This window comes from Hylobates moloch, unplaced genomic scaffold (genome assembly GCF_009828535.3).
Source record: "Hylobates moloch isolate HMO894 unplaced genomic scaffold, HMol_V3 SCAFFOLD_18, whole genome shotgun sequence".
NCBI lineage: Eukaryota > Metazoa > Chordata > Mammalia > Primates > Hylobatidae > Hylobates > Hylobates moloch.
The window spans coordinates 39,447,918-39,471,998 of record NW_026652293.1 but is presented as its reverse complement, the minus strand read 5'-3'; the positions used below and the strand labels follow the sequence as shown (position 1 = coordinate 39,471,998).

At 39.2% G+C, this 24,081-nt stretch overlaps 1 protein-coding gene across 2 annotated transcripts in view; it reads left to right on the top strand.

The window, feature by feature from the left end:
* The window catches only part of PATJ (PATJ crumbs cell polarity complex component), a 416,500-nt gene that overhangs the window by 158,891 nt on the left and 233,528 nt on the right, over positions 1-24,081 (top strand). For both annotated transcript variants that reach the window (XM_058430929.1, XM_032137686.2), the window contains exons 23-26: positions 2,198-2,269; positions 3,571-3,748; positions 10,468-10,578; positions 15,499-15,576. In XM_058430929.1, the coding sequence (XP_058286912.1) occupies positions 2,198-2,269; positions 3,571-3,748; positions 10,468-10,578; positions 15,499-15,576 (439 nt within the window). The remainder of the gene's footprint in view (positions 1-2,197; positions 2,270-3,570; positions 3,749-10,467; positions 10,579-15,498; positions 15,577-24,081) is intronic.

The following is a 24,081-nucleotide window of genomic DNA, read 5'->3' as shown; positions in this document are numbered from 1 at the left end:
TTCCCATTAGCTGAAAGAAAGTCCAGAAAATGTGTTTTTTTCAAAGCTGGGCATAGTGCCACCTAGAATAAAAGAGGGGTTATGTATTTATGGAAGAAGGGGAGAAAAAGACATTAAAAAGTAACCAGCAAGTGTCTGCCAAGTTGTTTTCCCCTGAATGCTGTGATACTTTCAGTCATAAAAATTAGACTGGCCAAGGTAAGAAAGACATCTGGTAGTGGGTGAGATGTAACGATCCTAATTTCTTAACTGATATTTGGCTTGTCTAGATCCTTTCAGCCTTCTCCTTTTCACATGGCCTTACTACGGTTTTATCCTAGATACTAAGTCTATAGAGGGCCAAGAAGGTAGAGTTTTTGCATTTTATAGGACTTACTTGAAAGTTCAGAGAAAAATGGGAGCATTGAAACTTAGGGCTAAAACAGATTTGGATACGTGAGGAAAGGTTGTGAGGTTGTATGCTTAAGCCTTCTCCAAGCTTCAGTTCCTCCTTTGTAAAATATAATATGATCTGCTGTGCTTACTTTATAGGTTAGAGGGATTTTTGTTATTGAGACAGGGTCTTGCTCATTTTCCCAGGCTGGAGAATAGTGGTGTGATCATAGCTCACTACAGCCTTGAACTCCTGTTCTCAAATGATCCTCCTCCTCCAGCCTCCCCAGTAGCTGGAATTACAGGTGTGCCACCATGCCCAGCTAATTTTTTGTTTTTTAGAGATGGGGTCTCACTATGTTGTCCAGGTTGGTCTTGAACTCATGGGCTCAAGTGATCTTCCTGCCTCGACCTCCCAAAGCACTGGGATTACAGCCATGAGCCACCACACCTGGCCAAGGGTTTTTATGAAAATGAAGTGGAAGAGGTAGTGCCTAGATTTTCGTGTAGAGTAATACAATTTACAACCTCAGACTGATTTCATTTAGTGGTCCAAAGCCACACACTTATTTCATGGTATCAGTTAGACTTGAGCTTAGGACTCCTGATTTCTCTTCCAGATGATATATGGCACTGTCTATTCACTGTTGCATTAATCTTATAACTAAATACCCTGTAACTCAGCCTTTTACGTTATCCAGTTCAGCAGTTCTTTTTTTATTCTGAGACAGGGTCTTGCTTTGTCACCTAGGCTGAAGTGCAGTGGCACAAACATGACTCACTGCAGTCTTGACCTTCCAGGCTCAAGCAATCTTCCAGCCTCAGCCTCCCAAGTAGCTGGGACTACAGGCATGTGCCACCATGCACAGCTGATTTTTTTGTAGAGACAGGGTTTCACTATGTTCAGTTCAGTAGTTCTATACTAACTTAACTTGCTGGATGAAAATATGGTGGTGGTAGGTGGGAAGCAGTGAGGATCATATTAGATAATATAAGTAACTGAAAAGTTCCATATAAGTATGCAAAATATTCATGGGATACAAATGACAGGGGAAATACTTAGGGCTAGAAAGATGGATCATATTGACCTGTTCATGTTGATTTATACTTGATATATATGATACATGTCGATTTCTGTGTCTTAGCTGGTCAAACAATACCAAGTTTTTTTTGTTTTTTTTGTTGTTGTTTTTTTTGTTTTTTTTTTGAGACGGAGTCTCGCTCTGTCGCCCAGGCTGGAGTGCAGTGGCGCAATCTCGGCTCACTGCAAGCTCCGCCTCCCGGGTTCACGCCATTCTGCTGCCTCAGCCTCTCCGAGTAGCTGGGACTACAGGCGCCCGCCACCGCGCCCGGCTAATTTTTTGTATTTTTTAGTAGAGACGGGGTTTCACCGTGGTCTCGATCTCCTGACCTCGTGATCCGCCCGCCTCAGCCTCCCAAAGTGCTGGGATTACAAGCATGAGCCACCGCGCCCGGCCACAATATCAAGTTTTAAGGAATACATTTTATAACATTTTAGATATTGATAGAGAAACAAATTTGAAATTGCACAAATCAAACACAAACTTTTAGCATCTAGAGTGTCACTAATAAAAGTGTTTATAATAATTATGTGATTTTCTAATGCTGGGTGGGGATTTGTTGAGTTGAATGTTAAAGCAATATATTTTTGCTTTGCATATTTATTGATGTAAATATTTTAAAAACTTAAAAATGGAGAATCATTTAACTACCTATAGATTTTACAATTTCAAAACTTTCCAAGGACCTTTAATAATGAGTATGCCTTAAAATTGTATGTATTTTTTTCTTTCTCCCTCTGTAGTGAGTTACCCGAGAGAGAAGAAGGCGAAGGAGAAGAAACTCCAAATTTTAGCCACTGGGGTCCACCGAGAATGTATGTGGATGACATTATTGGCTTTCTCAATAGGAGCACAACCAGTTGCTCTTTTCTTTAAGTTAACAGAACATTATTTAGTCCTACTCTAATGATTGAGAAATTGTGATAATTCACCTGTAAGCTGGCCTACATTTTAGTTTCATTTTGTCTTATCTAGAGATTTTTAGCTGAACAAAACAACTATAACTAATATTAGGAACATCTTTGATACTCTTTCAGAGAAAGCAACTTAGATGTCCATCTAACAAGTATAGTTTATCACTGTGTCATTAAGCAAGTCAGGTAAAGCTGCCTTGAATGCAGTAAAGCTTTCTTTTGTGGTAAACAACAATAACAGTAGTTGAGGCTTCTAGTATATATCAGTTTATCTCTACCTTCCTCCCCTGGTGAAGAGTCCATGTTTGTGCTAACAGAATGTGTTGAAAACCCATCTTCCCTTGGATCTGGGGGAAGTTTTAAGTCCTCACCCGTCGCTGTAGTTTTAAGTCCTCACCAGGGCTGCAGTTTAAGATGATGAAAGTCTTCCTTTAGCTGCTCTCTCTATTCCGTATCCATTATTAATTCCACCACCTCCACCCAAACTGGTTCTTTTCTTGTAATTGAAATCTGAATTTGTCTTAAAACATTTAAGAGTTGTTTTCTGAGTTACTTTTTTAATGAGTTAATTATTGGCTGCAGTGCAAAACCTATTAGATTTTGAGGTGGGCAGTTTTCATTTCATACTTTCTTTTAAATAATGACATGGAGGTAGGAAGAAAACAAAACCTTCTGGCCTTAGGAGCAGGTAAAATCTGTCCTCTGATTAAAGAACCACAGAGTCAAACCTGCTGACTGGGAAAAGCAGCTTGGGCAATGAGCCACTCAGTGGCAAATTTATTTTCTTCTGAAAGTCTGTACTTTTTGCCGAAATGACGTATGTGGCTTTCTTGATTTTGTCTTGCCCATTTGTTATTTCTTCAGTCCATTCTTTGCTAATGTTACGGATATAAATGAAAAGGACTAATGACAGAAAATATATTATGATAGGAGATGGGAATATTAGGGCTCAGCTAAATCTTCACTGAATATTTGGAGTTATATTTATTATTCTAGAAATCTATGCTTTTCAGAACTGAAACTTTCACTTGTTATGAATTGTTGATAACATAATGTTGGAACTAGGTATAATTTGTATAACATTTGTAAAAATATATTTCAAAAATTTATATGAGTCACAAGGATATGATACAAATGGAATACTTACAGTCCAACAGATTAAACTTGTTGATGGGTGAGTTTTGCATTTTTCCTTTATATAGTGTTGAGATTTTGAGAGAACCCAATGTGTCTCTTGGGATCAGTATTGTTGGTGGACAAACTGTTATAAAACGTCTAAAGAATGGAGAGGAACTTAAAGGTATATTCATCAAACAAGTTTTAGAAGACAGTCCAGCAGGGAAGACGAACGCACTTAAAACTGGAGATAAAATACTTGAGGTAAATGATGTTAAAGTACTGTTTTTATTGGAAACATACTGTAAGACAGTGAAATAATCATTTAGCTAGAAGACCTTCCTTTAGGTGTTGGGGACCGTGTGTGTACAGTTGGTGTGCTCTATTTATATTCCTTAGTTTGTACATTGTATGCACAATTTATGCGTTTCTCAAGTGAGTGGGGGCAGGGGTAAACAAAAAAATGATAAAAGAAAAACTTCAGCTGATCGCAAAAAACATTTTAACTAACAAAGGGCTCTATATAGAACAGGGCAGATGGTAGGCATTATGCTTCTCCCACATTCTTTAACAAGCTCTAAATTTTTTTCTTGAAGCTCTAAATTTTATAATTGTGTGTCTGTAGGATATCTATGCTTGTTTAGAGAAAGAAGTTGACCCTGGAAGGTTGAAGGCTCTGTTGGGGGAGGGGAGGATCCGTGATTTGCACCTGATATGCTTTGTGGGCGCTAAGTTTTAAAGGCACATCAGGCCGAGCACGGTGGCTCACGCCTGTAATCTTTGGGAGGCCGAGGCGGGCAGATCAGTTGAGGTCAGGAGTTTGAGAGCAGCTTGGCCAACATGGTGAAACCCCATCTACTAAAAATGCAAAAACTAGTTGGGCATAGTGGCAAGTGCCTATATTCCCAGCTACTCAAGAGGCTGAGACAGGAGAATTGCTGGAAGCTTGGAGGTGGAGGTTGCAGTGGGCCACGATCGGACTGCCCTCCAGCCTGGGTGACAGAACAACACTCTTGTCTCAAAGCAGAAAGAAAAGAAAAAAAAAAAAGGGCACATGAAACCACTGAGAATGCCCTGAGGTCTGAATGTGATACATTTCTTTGCATTGGGTTAATGTTTTCAGATAAAATGGAAATGAGAATTTAAAATCGATAGCATTATTGTGAGCATTAAATTAAAGAACTACATAAAAGCTACTCTGTATACACAAATGTTGAGTTATATTTGTGCTCTGCAATCTTTAAAACAATTTTCAAATATACTACTAATATGGCAAGGAAGAAAATGACCAAAAGTCCCTTCCCTTATGGTGTTTACATGATAGTGGGAATGGGGGAATAGACAATAAAATAAATAAGTATATGTAGAATGTCAGATTGTAATAAGTAGCTAGGGAACAAAATAAAGCAGGGGAGGAGGATAAGGAGCATCGGGGTTGGGGGGGATGGTGAAAGCAATAGTTGCAATTTTAATAGCTTTGTTATGGAAGATGATACTGGGACAAATATAGGAAATGAGAGAGTGAGCCATATAGATATATGGAGGAAGAAAAACACGCAAAAGCTCCGAGGTAGGAGCTTGCCTGGATGTGTTCAAGGAGCAGCAGTAAATCCAGCAATGATAGCATAGCGTGAACAAGCCAGAAGGGGTAAGAGAAAAGGGCTGAGGAGTGATGGGAAGCCACATCATGTAGAGCCTGAAAGCTCTGGAAGGTCTTCTGCTCTGAACGCAGTGGAGAGTCACTGGAGAATTATGAGCAAGTAAGTATTGTTTCAAAGGAGTATTCTGGCTTCAGGGGCAGGGATGCAAGCAGGGGCCTCAGCCAGAAGGCTGTTGCAGTAACTTAGGAGAGAAAGAATGGCAGCCTGGACCAGGAGGAGAGCAGTCAGGTTGTAGTATATTTTGCAGGTGAATAATAGGACTTACTAACAGAATGGATGCAAAAGAATAAAGTGGCAAAGATAATTCAAAAGCTTTTCAGCTTGAGGAATCGAAGATGGAATTTCCATTTGCTGAGATGGGGAAGACTGTGGGAGGAACAGATTTGGGGAGACATGTTTTAGACATGTTAGGCTAAGATGCCTATTTGACATCCATATAGTAATAGTCAGTTAGATAAACAAATAAGGAGTCCCATATTCTTACTAATTTTTTTGGTCTTTTTCCTCAGTTTCAGTTAGAGTTTGTCTCCCACTGTGATTATGGATTTGTTTGCTATTCTTTGTAATTCTGTTGGTTTTGCTGTATATATTTAGTGGATTTGTTGTTGGTGATTTGCTTTTGACATTATGTAGTTTTCCTCTTTATTCCTATTAGTTACTTTTTGCCTTAAATTCTATTTTATTAATATTGGTAACCTTGTTTTATTTTAGTTATTAATTTACATGGCACTTTGCTTTTTTTTTTTTTTTTTTTTGAGATGGAGTCTCTCTCTGTTGCCCAGGCTGGAGTTCAGTGGCGCTATCTTGGCTCACTGCAACCTCCACCTCCCAGGTTCAAGCAATTCTCCTGCCTCAGCCTCCTGAGTAGCTAGGATTACAGGCACCCACCATCACGCCTGGCTAATTTTTTAATTTTTTGGTAGAGACGGGGTTTTGCTATGTTGGTCAGGCTGATGTCGAACTCCTAACCTCAGATGATCCGCCCACCTCAGCTGCGATTATAGGCATGAGCCATCGTGCCCAGACGGTACTTTACTTTTTTCATTCCTTCTTTTCCAACATTCTTTTCATTTAGTTTTAGTTGTATTTTTTGTAAGCAACATACAACTAAATTTTGTTTTTTGAATCTAATCATCTAGAAAATAAGTGAGATGAATTCCCTTTTTACTTTGATTGCTCTATTGTAATTTAATTTTTTAATATTTTGTATTATATTTTTTCTTAATGTATTTTGAAATCATCATAAATTCATAGGAAATTACAAAGAAGTATACAGGGAAGTCCCATGTACCCTTCACTCAGTCACCTCCAATTTTAATATCTTATACAACTATACTATAATAGCAACACCAAGAAATTGACATTGGCACAATCCGTAGTTTATTCAGATTTCACCAGCTATGCATGCATTGATTTGTGTGTGTGTTTGTAGTTCTATACAGTTTTATCACATGTAAAACCTTGCATATGCACCACCACAGTTGAGAGACTCAGCTGTGTCATCACCACAAAACTCCCTTGCATTACCCTTCTGTATTAGTCCGTTCTCAACTGCTATGAAGAAATACCTGAGAGTGGATAATTTGTAAAACAAAGAGGTTTAATTGACTAACACTTCCACATTGCTGGGGAGGCCTCCGGAAACTTATAATCATGGTGGAAGGAGAAGCAGTCACCTTCTTCACTTTTGGTTGCCTCTTCCCTTTCTCTCCCATCCCTAACTTCTGACAACCAGTTTTCTGTTTCTTGATGTCTATAAATATGTTATTTCACAATTGTCTCATAAATGCAATTATGCATTATGTATTTTTTGAGATTGGCTTTTTTTACTTAGCATAATCTCCTTGAGGTTCATTCAATTTGTTGTGCACATTAATAGTTCATTCCCATGGCTGGGTGAGGTGGCTCACACCTGTAATCCCAGCACTTTGGGAGGCGGAGGCAAGAGAATGGATTGAGTCCAAGAGTTCAAGACGTGCTTGGGCAACATAGTGAGACCCTCTGTCTACAAAGAAACTACCACTTTCTTCCTTTTTGTTGAGTAGTTGTCTTTGGAAATTCAGGCTGCCAAAACAAAATACCATAAACATAGAAATTACATTACAGTTCTGAAGGCTGGGAACGCCAAGATCAAGGCACTGGCAGATTCAGTGTCTGGTGTGGACCTGTTTTCTGGGGTGTCAGAGACGGTGCCTTCTCTCTGTGTCCTCACATGGTAGAAGGGATGAGCTAGCTATCTTGGGTCTCTTTTATAAGGCCACTAATCCTATTCTTGAGGGCACAGCCCTCATGACCTAATCACTTCGTAAAGGCCCTACCTACCTCCTAATACCTTCACCTTAGAGGTTAGGATTTCAAGATATGAATTGTGAAGGACACATAAATTCCAACCATAGCAGTGGCATTTCATAATATGGATGTACCAATTTGTTTAATCATTCACCCATTGAAAGACACTTGGGTAGTTTTTAATTATTGGCTATTACAAATAAATCTGCTCTAAATATTTGTGTACAAATTCCTGAGTGAAAATAAGTCTACATTTCTGTAAGATAAATACCCAAGGGTGCAATTACTGAGTTTTATGGTAATTGTACTTTTGGTTTTGAAAAGAGTTGTCAAACTCTTTCCAGAGTGGCTGGCTATACCGTTTTACATTCACACCAGCAATGTGTAAGTTTCTCCATATTCTTACCAACCTTTTCCCTTTACTCTCACACTCAAAACAGAACACTAGATGTGACCAGATGTGTAGGGGTTTCCCCCCATACACTAAGTAGTTCTCCAGTCGACACTGACTGGATGTCTTTTAATTCTGATACTATGTATCTGGAGATAGTATCAGATCCCCAGCGGACACCAACTGTCTTATAATTTAATTGAATTCCGATACTATGTACTGGATCTAGCATTACATCACACAGTTGAGGGTTTGGTCCCACAAGATTGCCCCCAGGTCAGATGCCAATCTTAGTAGGTTGTCACCTATACTTCTGATTAACTGGCTACAAACCAGGGTTCCCACATCCCTCCGCTTGAATTTTGTTAATTTACTAGGGCAGCTCAGAGAAACACATTTACCGGTTATACAAAGGTTATAGATGGACAGCCAGATGAAGAGATGCATAGGTCAAAGTATGCGGAGGAGGGCACAGAGCATCCACACTCTGGGTGTACCACCTGCTACCCTTCCAGCATGTCAACATGTTCAACAACCCAGAAGCTCATCAAACCTTGTTGTTCAAGGGTTTTTACAGAGCTTCATCTCTAGCCCCCACCCTCACTTCTTGGAGATCGTAGGGCGAATGCAGGGATTCTCTAATCCTTTAGTCTTTCTGGTGACTGGCCCCATCCCGAGGCTATCCAGGGGATCTACCCCAAGCCACCTCAGTAGCATAAACTCAGATGTGAAAGGGGCTATTAATACATAACAAAAGGCACTCCTATCTCTCAGGAAATTCCAAGAGTACTCTGTGACAAGAACAAGGACATTTCATATTATACCACAGGCACACACATCTATGTCCTCAGCTTCTCATGTGCTCACTTTCTCCTCAGCCTGCTCAAGTTCAGTGGTTGGCGGCTCCAACCCCTCCCTTGCATGTGCTTCCTACTGTTGATCCTCTTTCCTTTCACTGAACTTGTCTGGGAGAATCACACCCTAGTTAAGTGCAGCTCTGCTTATTCCAGGTCTCTAGCAGGGCTGGAGAAATAACCAGCCATGGTATCTGGTCTCATTAGAAGCTCATGAGCACCCCTTCAAGCAGGTCTTTAGTTTTGCCCTGCTGTCCTGTAATATTCTCCTAGCTGGTTCAGTCTCCAGTTTTTATAAGTGATATGATTTGGCTGTGTCCTCACCCAAATCTCATCTTGAATTGTAGTTCCCAGAATCCCCACATGTCATGGGAGGGACCCAGTGGGAGGTAATTGAATCGTGGGGGTGGTTATCCCAATTCTACCGTTCTTGTGATAGTGAGTGGGTTCTCACAAGATCTGATGATTTTATAAGGAACTTTTCCCCCTTTTCTCGGCACTTCTCCTTCCTGCCACGTGTTTGCTTCCCCTTCCACTATGATTGTAAGTTTCCTGAGGCCTCCCCAGCCATACAGAACCATGAGATAATTAAACCTCTTTCCTTTATAAATTACCTAGTCTTAGGCAGTTCTTTATAGCAGTGTGAGAACAAACTAACACCACGGGTAACTGTGCCAAACCCCTTATGCCTCTTTCCTCAGTCTTGCTCTCAGTTTAAGGTCCTAGTTTCAGGTTTCGTTGAGAAAATAGAGGCAGTTAAAGGGAACTTCCGCTGCTTCCAGTGCTCACCAAAGCTTTTTTCTAATTGCCTCTGTAACAGCAAAGGAACTACATTTGTGCTTCTATCCAAAGCCAATCTCTCTAACTTGTGCAGTAGGAATCATTTCCTCTTGACTATCCAAGGATATTGTCCTTACAGTTGTCATGTCTCTCCTTTATCATCCATTTTTTTCTCTGCACTGTATCATTGTTGCTGTAATATTTCCTCCTGTCTTAAAAACATCCTACATCCCTTTCCACCCACATTCCTGTTTCCTCGGTCCTCTAATAGCAAAGCAGTCTTCACAAATTGTCACTATCCATTGAGACCACAGACCATCCCAGCATTTACCAAGGCTTTGTTACATTATAGATTCGAAAAATTAGTTCTGTTAAACATGTTTTGGAAATACAGAGTGCTCTTGGAGATTTATGGGCATGTTAGCAAGTTATGTTCTCTGAAATTTTCTATAATAAGGAACTGTTTACACTTACTCAAATTTATTGAACATATAAATAGTTTTCGTAAAAGAACTTGTGGATGTTTTTTGGTGCTTCTTTTTAAACATAATTTGAGAAATGTTCAACTACTTAATTGTGATAACAGTCAACTTACTTAAAATATTATGCCTCTTAGCTTAATGGAGAGATGATAAAAGTCCATAGATATTCCAAGCCTCCTTTATCCCACTCGGAATTATGTACTGTGCTCTTGGCAGAGGTGATAGACATCTTGAGGTTCTGTTACTGACCGAGCTACCTGTTTTGGATAATTATATTTAACCAGGGCTGTTTTTATTAATATATTTTTCTTATCTACTTTTCTGAAGGTGAAATGTTACTTTCCTTAAACATGTTCTTCTAAAATTGCCAAGCTTTTTATGGGCCAATCTTATTTTTTTCTGACTGTGATCTAACTCATTAGACTCAGGTCGTTCTCATAACTAGATAATACACATGAACTTTGAATTAACCTGTCCACAATATCTAGTGCTGTTCTAATTGAAATAAGTTGCTTCTGTGTTTCAGGTGTCTGGAGTAGATTTGCAGAATGCCTCACACAGCGAAGCAGTTGAGGCCATTAAGAATGCAGGAAACCCTGTGGTGTTCGTTGTTCAGAGCTTGTCATCCACTCCACGAGTAAGTTTTAGTTCATATTTTCAAAAAGTTTAACAACACTCTGTATACCTGCAGACCAAGCTTTGGCCTCTAAGTATTTTCCACATATTTTCATTGTAGTTCCCAAACTATACTTAAAGTGTGAGCTTCATAAAAATTTAGTCATAAAGTTCCCTTTTTTCCCCTCCAGTTTTGATCTTCTGGTCAAATTGGAGTCATTACAGTGTGCATTGGTTTAAGTTACTGCTTCTGGAATCAAACAGACCTGTTTTCAATTTCTTGATTCCTTATTTACCAGCTTTGCTAACTTGGAGGTTACTTTTCTGAGCCAGTTACTTTGTTTATGAAATACTTTGAACAGAGGGTCAGGTGTAAAAACATTGTAGAGATACTATCACATGTCGTGTATATTTATTAAATGATGTAAAAATAAAAACATATTGACATGTTGTACTGTTGTGTTTTCTAATGTTGGAGATTCCAAATGTAAAAATAGCAATATTTAATCATAAAATTTTTCTTTTTCTTCGTTTTTTTGAGATGGAGTCTTGCTCTGTTGCCCAGTCTGGAGTGCAGTGGCACGATCTCAGCTCACTGCAACCTCTGCCTCCCAGGTTCAAGTGATTCTTGTGCCTCAGCCTCCCGAGTAGCTGGGATTACAAGCATGTGCCACCATTCCCCACTAATTTTTGTATTTTAGTAGAGATGAGGTTTCACCTTGTTGGCTAGGCTGGTCTCAAACTCCTGACCTCAAGTGATCTGCCCACCTTGACCTCCCAAAGTGCTGTTATTACAGGTGTGAGCCACTGCGCCTGACCTACAATTTTTCTTCTGTAATTAATTACTCCTTTGGTATGGAATTGGAACTGTGATATGAAATGTCAGTGGCAGGATGTGGATTTTATACTACAATGTGCAACAGAAACATCACCCTTAAAACTGGAAGCAATATTCAACATTCTTTTTCTTCATTTTATAGTGGAAGACAGCTGTTCAAAACATAGACACTTCCTTTTTTGCTTGTTTTTGGGGACAGAGTCTCATTCTGTCACCTAGCCTGGAGTGCAGTGGCATGATCATAGCTCACTGCAGCCTTTATCTCCTGGGCTCAAGCAATCTTACTGCCTTAGCCTCCCGAGTAGCTGGGATTACAGGTGCATGCCACTACACTTGGTGAATTTTTTTTTGTTTTTTGACAGGGTCTCACTTTGTTCCCCAGGCTTACATATGCACTTCTAACTGCATATTTTAAAAAATTATTTGCTTTCCAATATAGTTTTGTAGTGCATCCCAATCTTTTGTATGTCAAGGCAAAAAGAAAATAATACTTATATGGCAAACTGGACGGGTATATGGTTGGCTATCCCAGTGGTGGGGGCATTGATGGAATATTTTGCATGCTTGTAACCTGCCTATGCACAGTGAGCTGCAGCCTGCATTGGCACCTCTGCTGTGTCACTGCATTTTGCAGTATGGTGCCTTCCATTCTTAGCACCATGTTTACATCATCAAGACTAATTGAGAGAGGTGAGCTGAATAAAGTTCTCTTGTTTTCATAAAATTTGAAATTCAATAAGAATTTTTAGAATTCAGTTGTAGTTGAGGCCATGGCTTTTATTTCTGGAAACCTAGTTCAACAGGAAAATTGGCCAGATTATTCTTTGCCAAATTATACTTCCAAATCAATAATTATGAATGAGAATGAGCCAATCAAATTATACATTTGTGTGGCCAGCTGTGAATGACCTGCCAAAAAGGCTAAGCTTTCAATCCAACCTTTGCTAGTGAGCTGAAGTGGAAAGTTTTGTTTGGATGACACAAACAGTGCAATTTCTTTCAATTATTCAAACAAAGAAAATCTCGTCAGCACCATGCCATGCTCAACTTACTTATTCCCTATGTAGTATAATAGACTGCCACATTGTACATTCAGTTCATCAGGCATTGAACCATCTGTGCTTCTAGCCAAGGGAGCATATCCCATTGATGATGTTAATTACTATGTCCATGACTTGTTCCATTTTCAACTTTGTTTATAGGGCAAAGTGACTCTTTTTTTTTTTTTTTGAGACAGGGTCTTATTCTGTCACCCAGGCTGACTGCAGTGGCACAGTCATCGTTCACTGAAGCCTGAACTCCTTGGCTCAAGCAGTCTTCCCAGTTCAGCCTCCCAAGTGGCTGGGACCACAGGCATGCATCACCATGCCCAGCTAGTTTTTTATTTTTTTCCTGCAGACAGGGTCTCCCCTTATTCCTCAGGCAAGTCTTGAACTCCAGGTTCAAGTAATCCTCCTGCCTCGGCCTCCCAAAGTGTTGGGATTACAGGCATGAGCCACTGCGGCTGGACAGGGCAAAGTGATTCTTATTGAGTGAGGCAAATGAAAGGAGAATCAAGTTTCATGTCTTCGTAAAATGGTGCTGTCTTTGGTTTATTTATTATTGCAAGTAGTACTGATTATCCAGAAATAGAAAATATAGGCAATGCTTAATCATTTTTATCTAGTTTACATTAAATTTTGAACTGTCCTTAAAACCCCCAAAATAAGTCATCTTCTAATGTTGTGCCCATCAAAGGTGATGTCTAAAAGTACCTTGGCCACATAAACATTCTCCTCAACACTATGAATTCAGCGGTTGTTTTTATCTGTGTGCATTATCAGCTGCCTTAGGAGCATCACCAATACACTTTCTTGGTTTTTTGTTGTTGTTGTTTTTTGTTTGTTTGTTTGTTTTGAGACAGAGTCTCACTCTTCGCCCAGGCTGGAATGCAGTGGTGTGATCTCAGCTCACTGCAACCTATGCCTCCCGGATTCAAGCAATTCTTCTGCCTCAGCCTCCTGAGTAGCTGGGATTACAGGTGCATGCCACCACGCCCAGCTAATTTTTGTATTTTTAGTAGAGACGAGGTTTCACCATGTTGGTCAGGCTGGTTTCGAACTTCTGACCTGGTGATCCGCCCACCTCGGCCTCGCAAAGTGAGCCACCGCACCCAGCCACCAATACACCTTTTAAATCTTCTTACCCTGACTTTCTCAAGTGTATTTTCAGCCTTCTGGAAAAATGTGTGTATCTACTTGGATGTACTTGGCAAATACTTATTTGAGAGTAAGTCCCATAGAAAGTTTTTCTGTAAGGTAATTTTTTCCACTTAATAACATAACTGCACTTCACAGAAACATCATATATATATCTATCTATATATATATATATATATCATATATATATGACAAGTCAGATAGTTTCTGACTTGTCAGGGAGGCAAAGTGTTTTGTTTAAGATTCTTCAGGACAAGGAACACATGCCTGTAAACCCCACCAGTCTTTGAAATCTGACTTAGGTTGTTATATGTATTAAACAGAGATAGAAATATTAGGTACTAGTGTATCATTACTGTTGTTTTTTACATAAATGACACATTTCTGAGACTTTCTCATTCTAAACTTTATTTACATTCTATATTAAAAATGAAAATTTAATCTTAAATTGCATTTAGGGGAAAATGGGCTTTTTGTTTTGTTTTTAATTATCTCCAGGCACGCAGTCTTTTAATTTTCTGAGCAAGGAGTTTTTTTTGTCTTTTTCTTTTTAATTTATTTATGTATTTTTTGAATCAGGGTCTTGCCCTGTCACCCAGGCTGGTGTTCAGCGGTGCAGTTATGGCTCACTGTAGCCTCGACCTCAGCCCTAAAATATCTGGGATTACAGGCGCACGCCACCACACCCAGCTAATTTGTAAATTTTTGTAGAGATGGAGTTTCCCTTTGTTGTCCAGGCTGGTCTCAAACTCCTGGACTCCAGCAATCCTCTTGCCTTAGCCTCTCAAAGTGCTGGGATTGCAGATATGAGCCACTGTACTTGGCCTGTTTTTTTCTTTTAATCTTCATGTCTCTCACCAGATTTTATGCCAAGATTATCTGTACTAGCTCTTTGAGGAGCCTCTTTTTATAAAATTAAACTGGTTCGTTCATTTATAAACATTTATTACGTACAACTATGTATTAGGCCATTTCTGAGCACCAGAGAAATAGTGAAAAATAACACTGAGTTCTACTCTCATTAAGCTTATTCAGTGGTGAGAATATATTTGTTAATTCATCCTTATGCTAATAGTGATAGTGGAATATTGAGTACACACAGTGTGGGAGATAACATACTTGAACTGGGGGTACAATGATGAATAAGGTAAATCTGTCAAACAGCTGTGTTATCCTATGTTCTTGGATAATTAATTAGATCACCCCTAAAACTCTATCTTGCAAAATGTGATGTTTGGACCACGGTCAGCATGTGACCTTGTTTTTAGTCTTTTTCGTCTTTAGCTTCTGGATCCACATACAGAAATCTGCATATTTATGCCCTGATGGCATATATATAACTTTATAATATTTTAGAGTTATATATCTTCTCAGGCTTTCCAAGTTTTATTGTTTGCTTTGAATTGTACTTCTCATACTTTTACTCTTTAGATGAAGTTACAAAGTTAAGATTTTAGCTGTTTAAACAAATACATTAAGGAATGTAATGATAGGCCAGGCTCAGTGGCTCACGCCTGTAATCCCAGCACTTTGGGAGGCTGAGGCGGGCGGATCATCTGAGGTCAGGTATTTGAGAGCAGCTTGGCCAACATGGTGAAATTCCATCTCTACTAAAAATACAAAAATTAGCTGGGTGTGGTGGCAGGCGCCTATTACCCCAGCTACTCAGGAGGCTGAGGCTGGAGAAGCGCTTGAACCCAGGAGGCGGAGGTTACAGTGAGCAGAGATTGTGCCATTGCACTCCAGCCTGGGTGACAAGAGCGAATCTCCATCTCAGAAAAAGAAAAAAAAAGAAATGTAATGATTGAAAAAAAATTCTCCATTCTGGAATGTCAAGGAAAAAAAAAAGGAATGATTATGTCATTTAAACTTTTTCTTGCCCCCACCCCTTTTTTTGTCACCATAGGTCATTCCTAATGTACACAACAAGGCCAACAAAATCACCAGTAACCAGTACCAGGACACCCAAGAAAAGAAAGAAAAGGTAACTTGAACTTCTCAAGGGTTTAAAAAATGTTTTTTGTTTGTTTGTTTTGTTTTGTTTTGTTTTTTTTCCATATCTGAGCTGTAATAGAAGTGGCTTTTTGATGAGTGTCAGTGTTGTAGAAGCACTATATTTATAATTTTTTTTCCTGCAAATATAACTGGTTCTTACCAGGATGGAGGACAGAAACCTGGTGCAGCATAGATGCAAAAATACTATAAATGGCCAGTCAGCCATCAATGTCTATAGCTTTCTTTCCTGTTCAGACAGGCTGGTTGTTTGTCCATTCCCAGAACATGCTTCTCACACTGAGACTTTGATCTTGCTGCTCTCGCCTGGAAGTCCATTTCCCACATTACTCTCCCGTAAGAACCCTTTTCATTCTTCAAGGACCACATCAAAGGTCATCTCTCCTGAGAAAACTATCCTTCCTGTCAATCAGAATTAATCCTCCATTCCTGTTTGCCCACCTCTATTAAAGTAGAATCTGTTGACCTAAAAATTATTTGAAGATGTGGTGTCAAGTAGGGATGAATTTTCATTTTTTCCCATCAAGAAAACTTATTGTTCTCTTGGGGAATTACTGTTCCACTGTTTTAAAATAGACCTCCTTTACCCACTGATTTGCAGTCCAACTCTGCTGTATCTCAGGTTACAAGGGGGAGTTTGTTTCTAAGCTTTCTCTTTGTTCCATTTGATCAGCTTGTCTATCCCAGTACAAATGCTGCACTGACGGAATTATTAAAGCCTAATAATCAATCTTGTTTCCTGATAGAGCACTTTCTTTTATATGTTTCTTCTTCTTAGACATGTCTTAACTATTTATATCATTTTTTTCCATATCCATTTAGAATCAGATTATTAAATTCCACAAAGGTTTCTTTTGGGATTTTGGTTGGAATTTTGTTGAATCTATAGATCAACTTAGAAGTTATATCTTTTGGATGTTGAGACTTTTAAGCCATTAATATGATTTTTTAATTTATTAAATTCTTTTATTTCTTTTAATTAATTTTTATAATTTTCTTTTTCTTTTTTTTTTTTTTTTTGTGAGACAGAGTCTCGCTCGGTCGCCAGGCCAGAGTGCAGTGGCGCGATCTTGGCTCACTGCAACCTCTACCTCCTGGGTTCAAGGGATTCTCCTGCCTCAGCCTCCCAAGTTGCTGGGATTACAGGCATGTGCCACCATGCCCAGCTAATTTCTGTATTTTTAGTAGAGACAAGGTTTCACCATGTTGGCCAGGATGGTCTCAATCTCTTAACCTTGTGATCCACCCGCCTCGGCCTCCCAAAGTGCTTGGATTACAGGCATGAGCTGCTGCGCCTGGCCTATAATTTTCTTTAAAAAGATACTGAAATCTTGAGTTATTCTTAGGTATTTTATTTTGCTATTTAATGATATCTCTTTAAATTGTGTTTTCTGTTTGTTTCTGGTATGTAGACATAAAATTGACTTTTATATATTTATTTGACATCTTGTAACATTATTCTTTTAAAACATACAATAATCTAGTGGAGAATACTGGGAAAACCATACTGGTGAAACAAAAAAATAAAAATATAAACCTACCACCTAAAGATAAACTTATTAAACATTTCATATAGAACCTTTTAGTGTCTTTGTGTGTCTGCTCCATATATATATGATATTTTTAATAAGAATATGAATCTCAAATTCTTATTCTATGTAGATTTTTATTTTTGGATTTTCTGTACATATAATAAATAATAAACTCTTTGGAATAAGGTAGTTTTGTTTTTCCCTTTCCAATCTTTCTTTTTCTCATTTTATTGTATCTGCTAAGACCTCCAGTACTGTGTTTAATAGAAGTAATGATAGCTAACATTCTTGTCATTTTTCTTCCTGATATTTAAGGAAAAGCTTTTAATATTTCACTGTCGAATATGATGTACTGTAGGTATTTGTAGATAATCTGTCATGTAACTGTCTGATGGGTTCATCTTACCCACTACCCAAATGCAGTCGATTTATCAAGACAGGGGAATTGCAGTAGAGAAAGAGTTTAATGCATACAGAGCTGACTAAATGGGAGACCGGAGTTTTACTATTACTCGAATCAGCCTCCCTGAAAATTTGGAGGCTAGGGTCTTCTTTCAAAGATAGTTTGGGGGGTAGAGAACGGGGAATGCTGATTAGTTCGGTTGGTGATGAAATCATAGGGAGTCTAAAACTGTCCTCTTGAGCTGAGTCAGTTCCTTGGGGGAGGTGAGGCAGAAGACCAGATAAGCCAGTTTACCAGTCTGCGTACGTCGGCTGATCCATAGAATGCAGAGTCTGAAAAATACCTTAAACACTAATCTTAGTTTTCATAATAGTAACATTATCCATGGAAGCAACTGAGGAGGTTAGGAATCGTGTGGCCTCTGACTGCATGACTCCTAAACCATAATTTCTAATCTTGTGGCTAATTTGTTGGTTTTGCAAAGATGGTCTGGTCCCTAGGCAAGTAGGGGGTTTGTTTTGGAAAAGAGCTGTTACCATCTTTGTTCCAAAGTTTAACTATAAACTAAATTCCTCCTGTGGTCAGCTTGGCCTATGCACAGGGATGAACAAGGCCAAGATACTGGAGGTTAAAGGCAAGATGCAGTTGGTTAGGTCAGGTCTCTTTCACTGCTGTAGTTTTCTCACTGTTACAATTTTTGCAAAGGTGGCTTCAATCAGGTTAAGGAAATACTCTCTTTCATTCCTACTTTGCTATGATTTTTACCATGAATGGTACTGGCATTGAATTTAATCAGACATTTTACTAATCTCCAGTGAAAGAAGTATGTGCATCTATAAATTTTTTCTCCTTGAATCCTTTAATGTAGTAAATTGTATTAATAGATTTCAGAATGTTGAACCAATCTTGAATTACTGGAATGCAATTTATTTGTTTTTGTTTTATTTTTCCCCATTGCTGAAATTTATTTTAGGATTTTTCCATCCATGGTCATGAGTGAGATTTGCCTGGAAATTTTCATTTATATACTATCCTATCTGGCTTTGGTTATGGTAAACTACTAAAATGATCAGTAGGAGCATGTGTTCTTTTAAGTTCTCTGAGAGTTTGTATAAAAAAAGAAATTATTGGCTGGGTGCGGTGGCTCATGCCTGCAATCCTAGCACTTTGGGAGGCCAAGGTGGGCGAATCACAAGGTCAGGAGTTCAAGACCAGCCTGACCAACATGGTGAAACCCCGTCTCTACTAAAAATACAAAAATTAGCTGGGCATGGTGGCATGCACCTGTAATCTCAGCTACTCGGGAGGCCGAGGCAGGAGAATCACTTGAACCCGGGAGGTGGAGGTTGCAGTGAGCCAAGATGGCGCCACTGCACTCCAGCCTGGATGACAGAGCGAGACTCTGTCTCAAAAAAAAAAAAAAAAGAAAAAAAAAGAAAGAAAACATTATCAATTCCTTCAATCTTTAGTCAAGCTACCCTACAAAGCCATTGTGGGCCTGTGTTTTCTATGTGGGAAAAATTTTAAATACTGATTTAGTTCTTTAATAGTTATTGAATCATTCGGATTTTCTATTTCTTCTAGAGTCATTTTTGGTCATTGACCCTTCTAGGAATATTGATATCACCTAAGTTTTTTACATTTGTTGGCATAAAGTTGTTTGTGTATTCTTTTTTTTTTTTTTTTTGGAGACAGTCTTGCTCTGTCACCTAGGCTGGAGTGAAGTGGCATGGCGTCAGCTCACTGCAACCTCCGCCTCCCAGATTCAAGTGATTCTCATGCCTCAGCCTCCTGAATAGCAGGGATTACAGGCATGTGCCACCATGCCTGGCTAAATTTTTGTATATTTTTTAGTAGAGACAGGTCTTACCATGTTGCCCAGGCTGGTCTTGAACTCTTGAGCTCAGGCAATCTGCCCACCTCCACCTCTCAAAGTGCTAGGATTACAGGCCTGAGCCACCGTGCCCAGCCATTTCTCTTAACTTTAATCATCTCTGCTCCATTCATAGTAGTTCTTTTTCATTCTGAAATAGGTAATTATGGCCAGGCCTGGTGGCTCATTCCTGTAATCCCAGAACTTTAGGAGGCCTAAGTAGGAGGATTGCTTTAGCCCAGAAGTTCCAAGACCAGCCTGGGCAACCTGGGAAGACCCTGTCTCTACAAAATATAAAATATTAGCTGAGTGTGGTGGTGCGCACCTGTAGTCCCAGCTACTTGGGAGGCTGAGGTGGGAGGATCACTTGAGCCAGGGAAGGCCACAGTGAGCCATGGTCACACCATTGCACTCCAGCCTAGGGGACAGGGCAAAACCCTGTCTCAAAAAAAATTTTTTTTTTTTTTGAGACGGAGTCTCGCTCTGTCGCCCAGGCTGGAGTACAGTGGCGCAATCTCGGCTCACTGCAAGCTCCGCCTCCCGGGTTCACGCCATTCTCCTGCCTCAGCCTCTCCGAGTAGCTGGGACTACAGGCGCCCGCCACCACGCCCGGCTAATTTTTTGTATTTTTTAGTAGAGACGGAGTTTCACCGTGGTCTCGATCTTCTGACCTCGTGATCCGCCCGCCTTGGCCTCCCAAAGTGCTGGGATTACAAGCGTGAGCCACCGCGCCCGGCCAAAAAAATTTTTTAAAAGTAAAAAATAAAATAAAACAAATAATAATGAAAAATAAAATAAATTGTAAAAAATAAAATTGTTAATTATTTGCTATATCTTTTTCTTGATTAATCTTGAAAGTAATTTTCCATTAAATTTTTTTTCTGAAGAATTACCTTTTGAAATGTGTTTGTCTTATCTGTTTTATCTTTTTTCTGCTTAATTAATTTTGTTCTCATCTTTATATTGCCTTGCTTCCTTGTTTGGATTCATTCCCCTTTTTCACCCCTTAATAATCTTTAGTTAAATGCAGAGATTATTAATTTTCTACTTTCTTTCTTGTCTAAAATAATCATTTATGGTTATAATATTTTTCTTTCTTTTTCTTTTTTTTTTTTTTGGAGATACAGCCTTACTCTGTTGCCCAGGATGGAGTGCAGTGGGGCAGTCATGGCTCACTGCAACCTCACTGCCAGTAGTCCGCCCATCTGAGCCTCCCAAGTAGCTGAGACCCCTGACACGCACCACCACGCCCAGCTAATGTTTTGTATTTTTTTTTAGAGATGAGTTTTTGCCATGTTGCACAGGGTGATCTCAAACTTCTGGGCTAAAGCAATCTGCCTACCTCAGCCTCCCAAAATGCTGGGGTTACAGGTTTGAGCCACTGCCTCTAGCGTAAGTTTTGCTAAGTTCCTGTTTACTACATTCTAAGATTTTAAGTTGAATTTCTGTTTTTTGGTGCTGAGGGTTTTTTGTTTGTTGTTTTTGTTTTTGTTTTAGGCTCCAGTATGATTTCTTTTTGACCCAAAATGTATTTAGAAATATATTTTGAAGTTTCCACATGAATATTTTTTAAAATCGTTTTGTTCCTATTTTCTAATTTAGCTATAATCAGAGATTGTTGTGTATGTAATATTAATTCTTTGACATTGGTTGAGACATGTTTTTAACGGCCTAGTACATAGTTATTATGAATGTTATATTTGTGATGAAAAAGGATAGCTATTATTTAGTTATTGAGTACAGGTTTTTATAAAAAGTTGATAGATCAAACTATTTGAGTTATTCCAATTTCTTATACTTACTGATTTTTTTTGTTAGCATAACTGAATGATTGCCCCTTTTGATACTAAAATTAGTCTGTTTTTGTGTATTTTTAGTTTTTATTTCACATGTTTTCAAGTTGATTTATTAAGTACATCCAAGTTTAAAATTTTTATATCATCCTTGGGGAATTGGCCCTTTTATTAATATGTGGCAGTGTTTAGTAATACCTTAAACATCTATTTCACCCACTGATACGGTTTGGCTGTCTCCCCACCCAAATCTCACCTTGAATTCTCACATGTTGTGGGAGGGACCTGGTGGGAGATAATTGAATCATGGGGGTGGGTCTTTCCTGTGCTACTCTCGTGATAGTGTGATCTGGTGGTTTTAAAACCAGGAGTTTCCCTGCACAAGCTCTCTCTGTTTGCCTGCCACCATCCACATAAGATGTGACTTGCTCCTCCTTGCTTTCTGCCATTATTATGAGGCCTCTCCTGCCTCATGGAAATGTAAGTCCATTAAACCTCTTTTTCTTCCCAGTCTTGGGTATGTCTTTATTAGCAGCATGAAAACGTACTAATATACCCACTATCACTGAAACCATGTTGATTTTCTTTTTATATTTGCCTGGTGTGTGGGTTTGGAATTTGTTAAGCCACACACATAAAATGAAGTCAGGTCTTTAACTTCAGTGAATCTAGACTTGTATGGAATTCCTTTTTTTTTTTTTTGAGACAGAGTCTTGCTCTTTTGCCCAGGCTGGAGTGCAGTGGAGTGATCTCTGCTCATGTAACCTCCACCTCCCGTGTTCAAGTGATTCTCCTGCTGCAGCCTCCTGAGTAGCTGGGATTACAGGAGTGCCCACCATGCCCAGCTAATTTTTGTATTTTTAGTAGAGACGGGGTTTTACCATGTTGGCTAGGCTGGTCTTGAACTCCTGACCTCAGATGATCCACCTGCCTCAGCCTCCCAAAGTGCTGGGATTACAGGCATGAACCACCACACCCGGCCTCTTGTATGGAATTCTTAAGGTGCACCTTTTTCCTCTTTTTCTCTTCCACCTCAAGCTAAGACCAAGACCAGGAAATATATCTTCTGTGATCAATATTTTGGTTTGTTTATTTTTTTAAACCTTTATCTACTACAGATTTCACCCCATTAGGAAAAAAGCCATAACTGAATTGAACCCATGGGACAACTTTAATTACAGACATATACATGGGGGCCAATCAAGACACTGACTGCTTGAGGATTTAAGGAAAGAGTTTTTGCAAAAAGATGAGGAAAAGTGTCATTAGGTTGTTTACCAAATTAAAGGATTGTCTGTTTAACCTGATTGGCCACTGTCTTTGAGTTCAGATTTTAATCACAAAGATTACATTCAGATTAGCAGTAGCACATGTTATATGATCAGGCTGTTGTGGGTTTTTTAGGGGGACACCTATTAATAAGCATAGGTAATATATAAGATTCCAGAAGACGGTGGTTATTGCTTGCAGAGGTGTTTCTTTTTCCCTACAGATTGCAGATAATTAGTTGCAGAATTCTTTGTCAATCTTTTAGAGGTACAAGCCTCTATTTTCAGGGATAGGAATTTGGGAGGGTGATATTTTTAGTCTAACTTCCCACCTTGCTTGGCCTCAAGGGGGCACTTGGGACTCATTAAATCCTTATCTCTCATTAGATAAAAATGTGTAGATACTGGATGATTATATTTATAAAAAAGTCTAGAAAATACAACCCGTAGTGAGAGAAAACAGATCAGTGATTCCTTGGGAATGGGGTGTCAGGGGAAAAGGTGGGAAGGAGGGATTTAAAAAAGACATGAACAGATTTTTAGGGATGATGGTTATGTTCACTATCTTGATTGTGGTGAGGGATTCAAATTGTATCCTTTAAATGTGTGCAGTTTTGTACATGTCAATTATACCTCAATATAGTGAATTAAAGCTGTTAAAGACAAAAAAAATCCCTACTGTCTTGCAGCTTGCATTTCTAGTGGGGCAAGGCAAACAGGATAGAATCAGTAACTGCTACTTTATTTTTGTTTTTTTATTTTTTTTCAAAATGGAGTCTCCCTCTGTCACCCAGGTTGGAGTGCAGTAGTGCAATCTCAGCTCACTGCAACCTCCACCCCCCAGGTTCAAGCAAATCTCCTGCCTCAGACTCCTGAATAGCTGGGACTACAGGTGCACACCACCACACCTGGCTAATTTTTTGATTTTTTTAGTAAAAATGGGGTTTCACCATGTTGGCCAGGCTGGTCTTGAACTCCTGACATCAAGTGATCTGCCCGCCTCGGCCTCCCAAAGGCTGGAATTATAGATGTGAGCCACCATGCCTGGCCAGTAACTGCTACTTTAAAGTAATTTGGGGACAAGACACGGAAACCCACAAAATGTGACATCTGGAAGGGACTGGAATTTAAGCTCCATGAGGGCAGGGACCTCATCTGTTGCATTATTACTCTACCTCTATTGCCCAGAACACTGCCTGGCGTCATATATATTTCTTGAATGAATAAAGAATCCTAAAATCAAAAGAGATCTCTGGCTTTAGGTTTCCAAGGATTGGCAGATGCCCTCCAGGCAAGTGTCACCTTCCAGTGCTCCACTGGGCCTCCTGATTTGGGATTTTTAATTGTTTCTGACTTCAGCCACATGTCACAAAAGCACTGTTTAAACTTTAATCTGTCATTTTTATGTGGTTAAGAAGGGTTCTTCAGAATATCTAATCTACCCTATTGCTGGAATTTTGTCAATTCATATGTTGATGGGAAGATGTGAACATTCATCAAGTGTTTATTGGTTACCTATAGTGAACCAGTTACTGTGCAACAATCTGGGGATATAACATCAAAAAGGAAACATATAAGGTAACACTCTGTGGGGACACAGACAATGA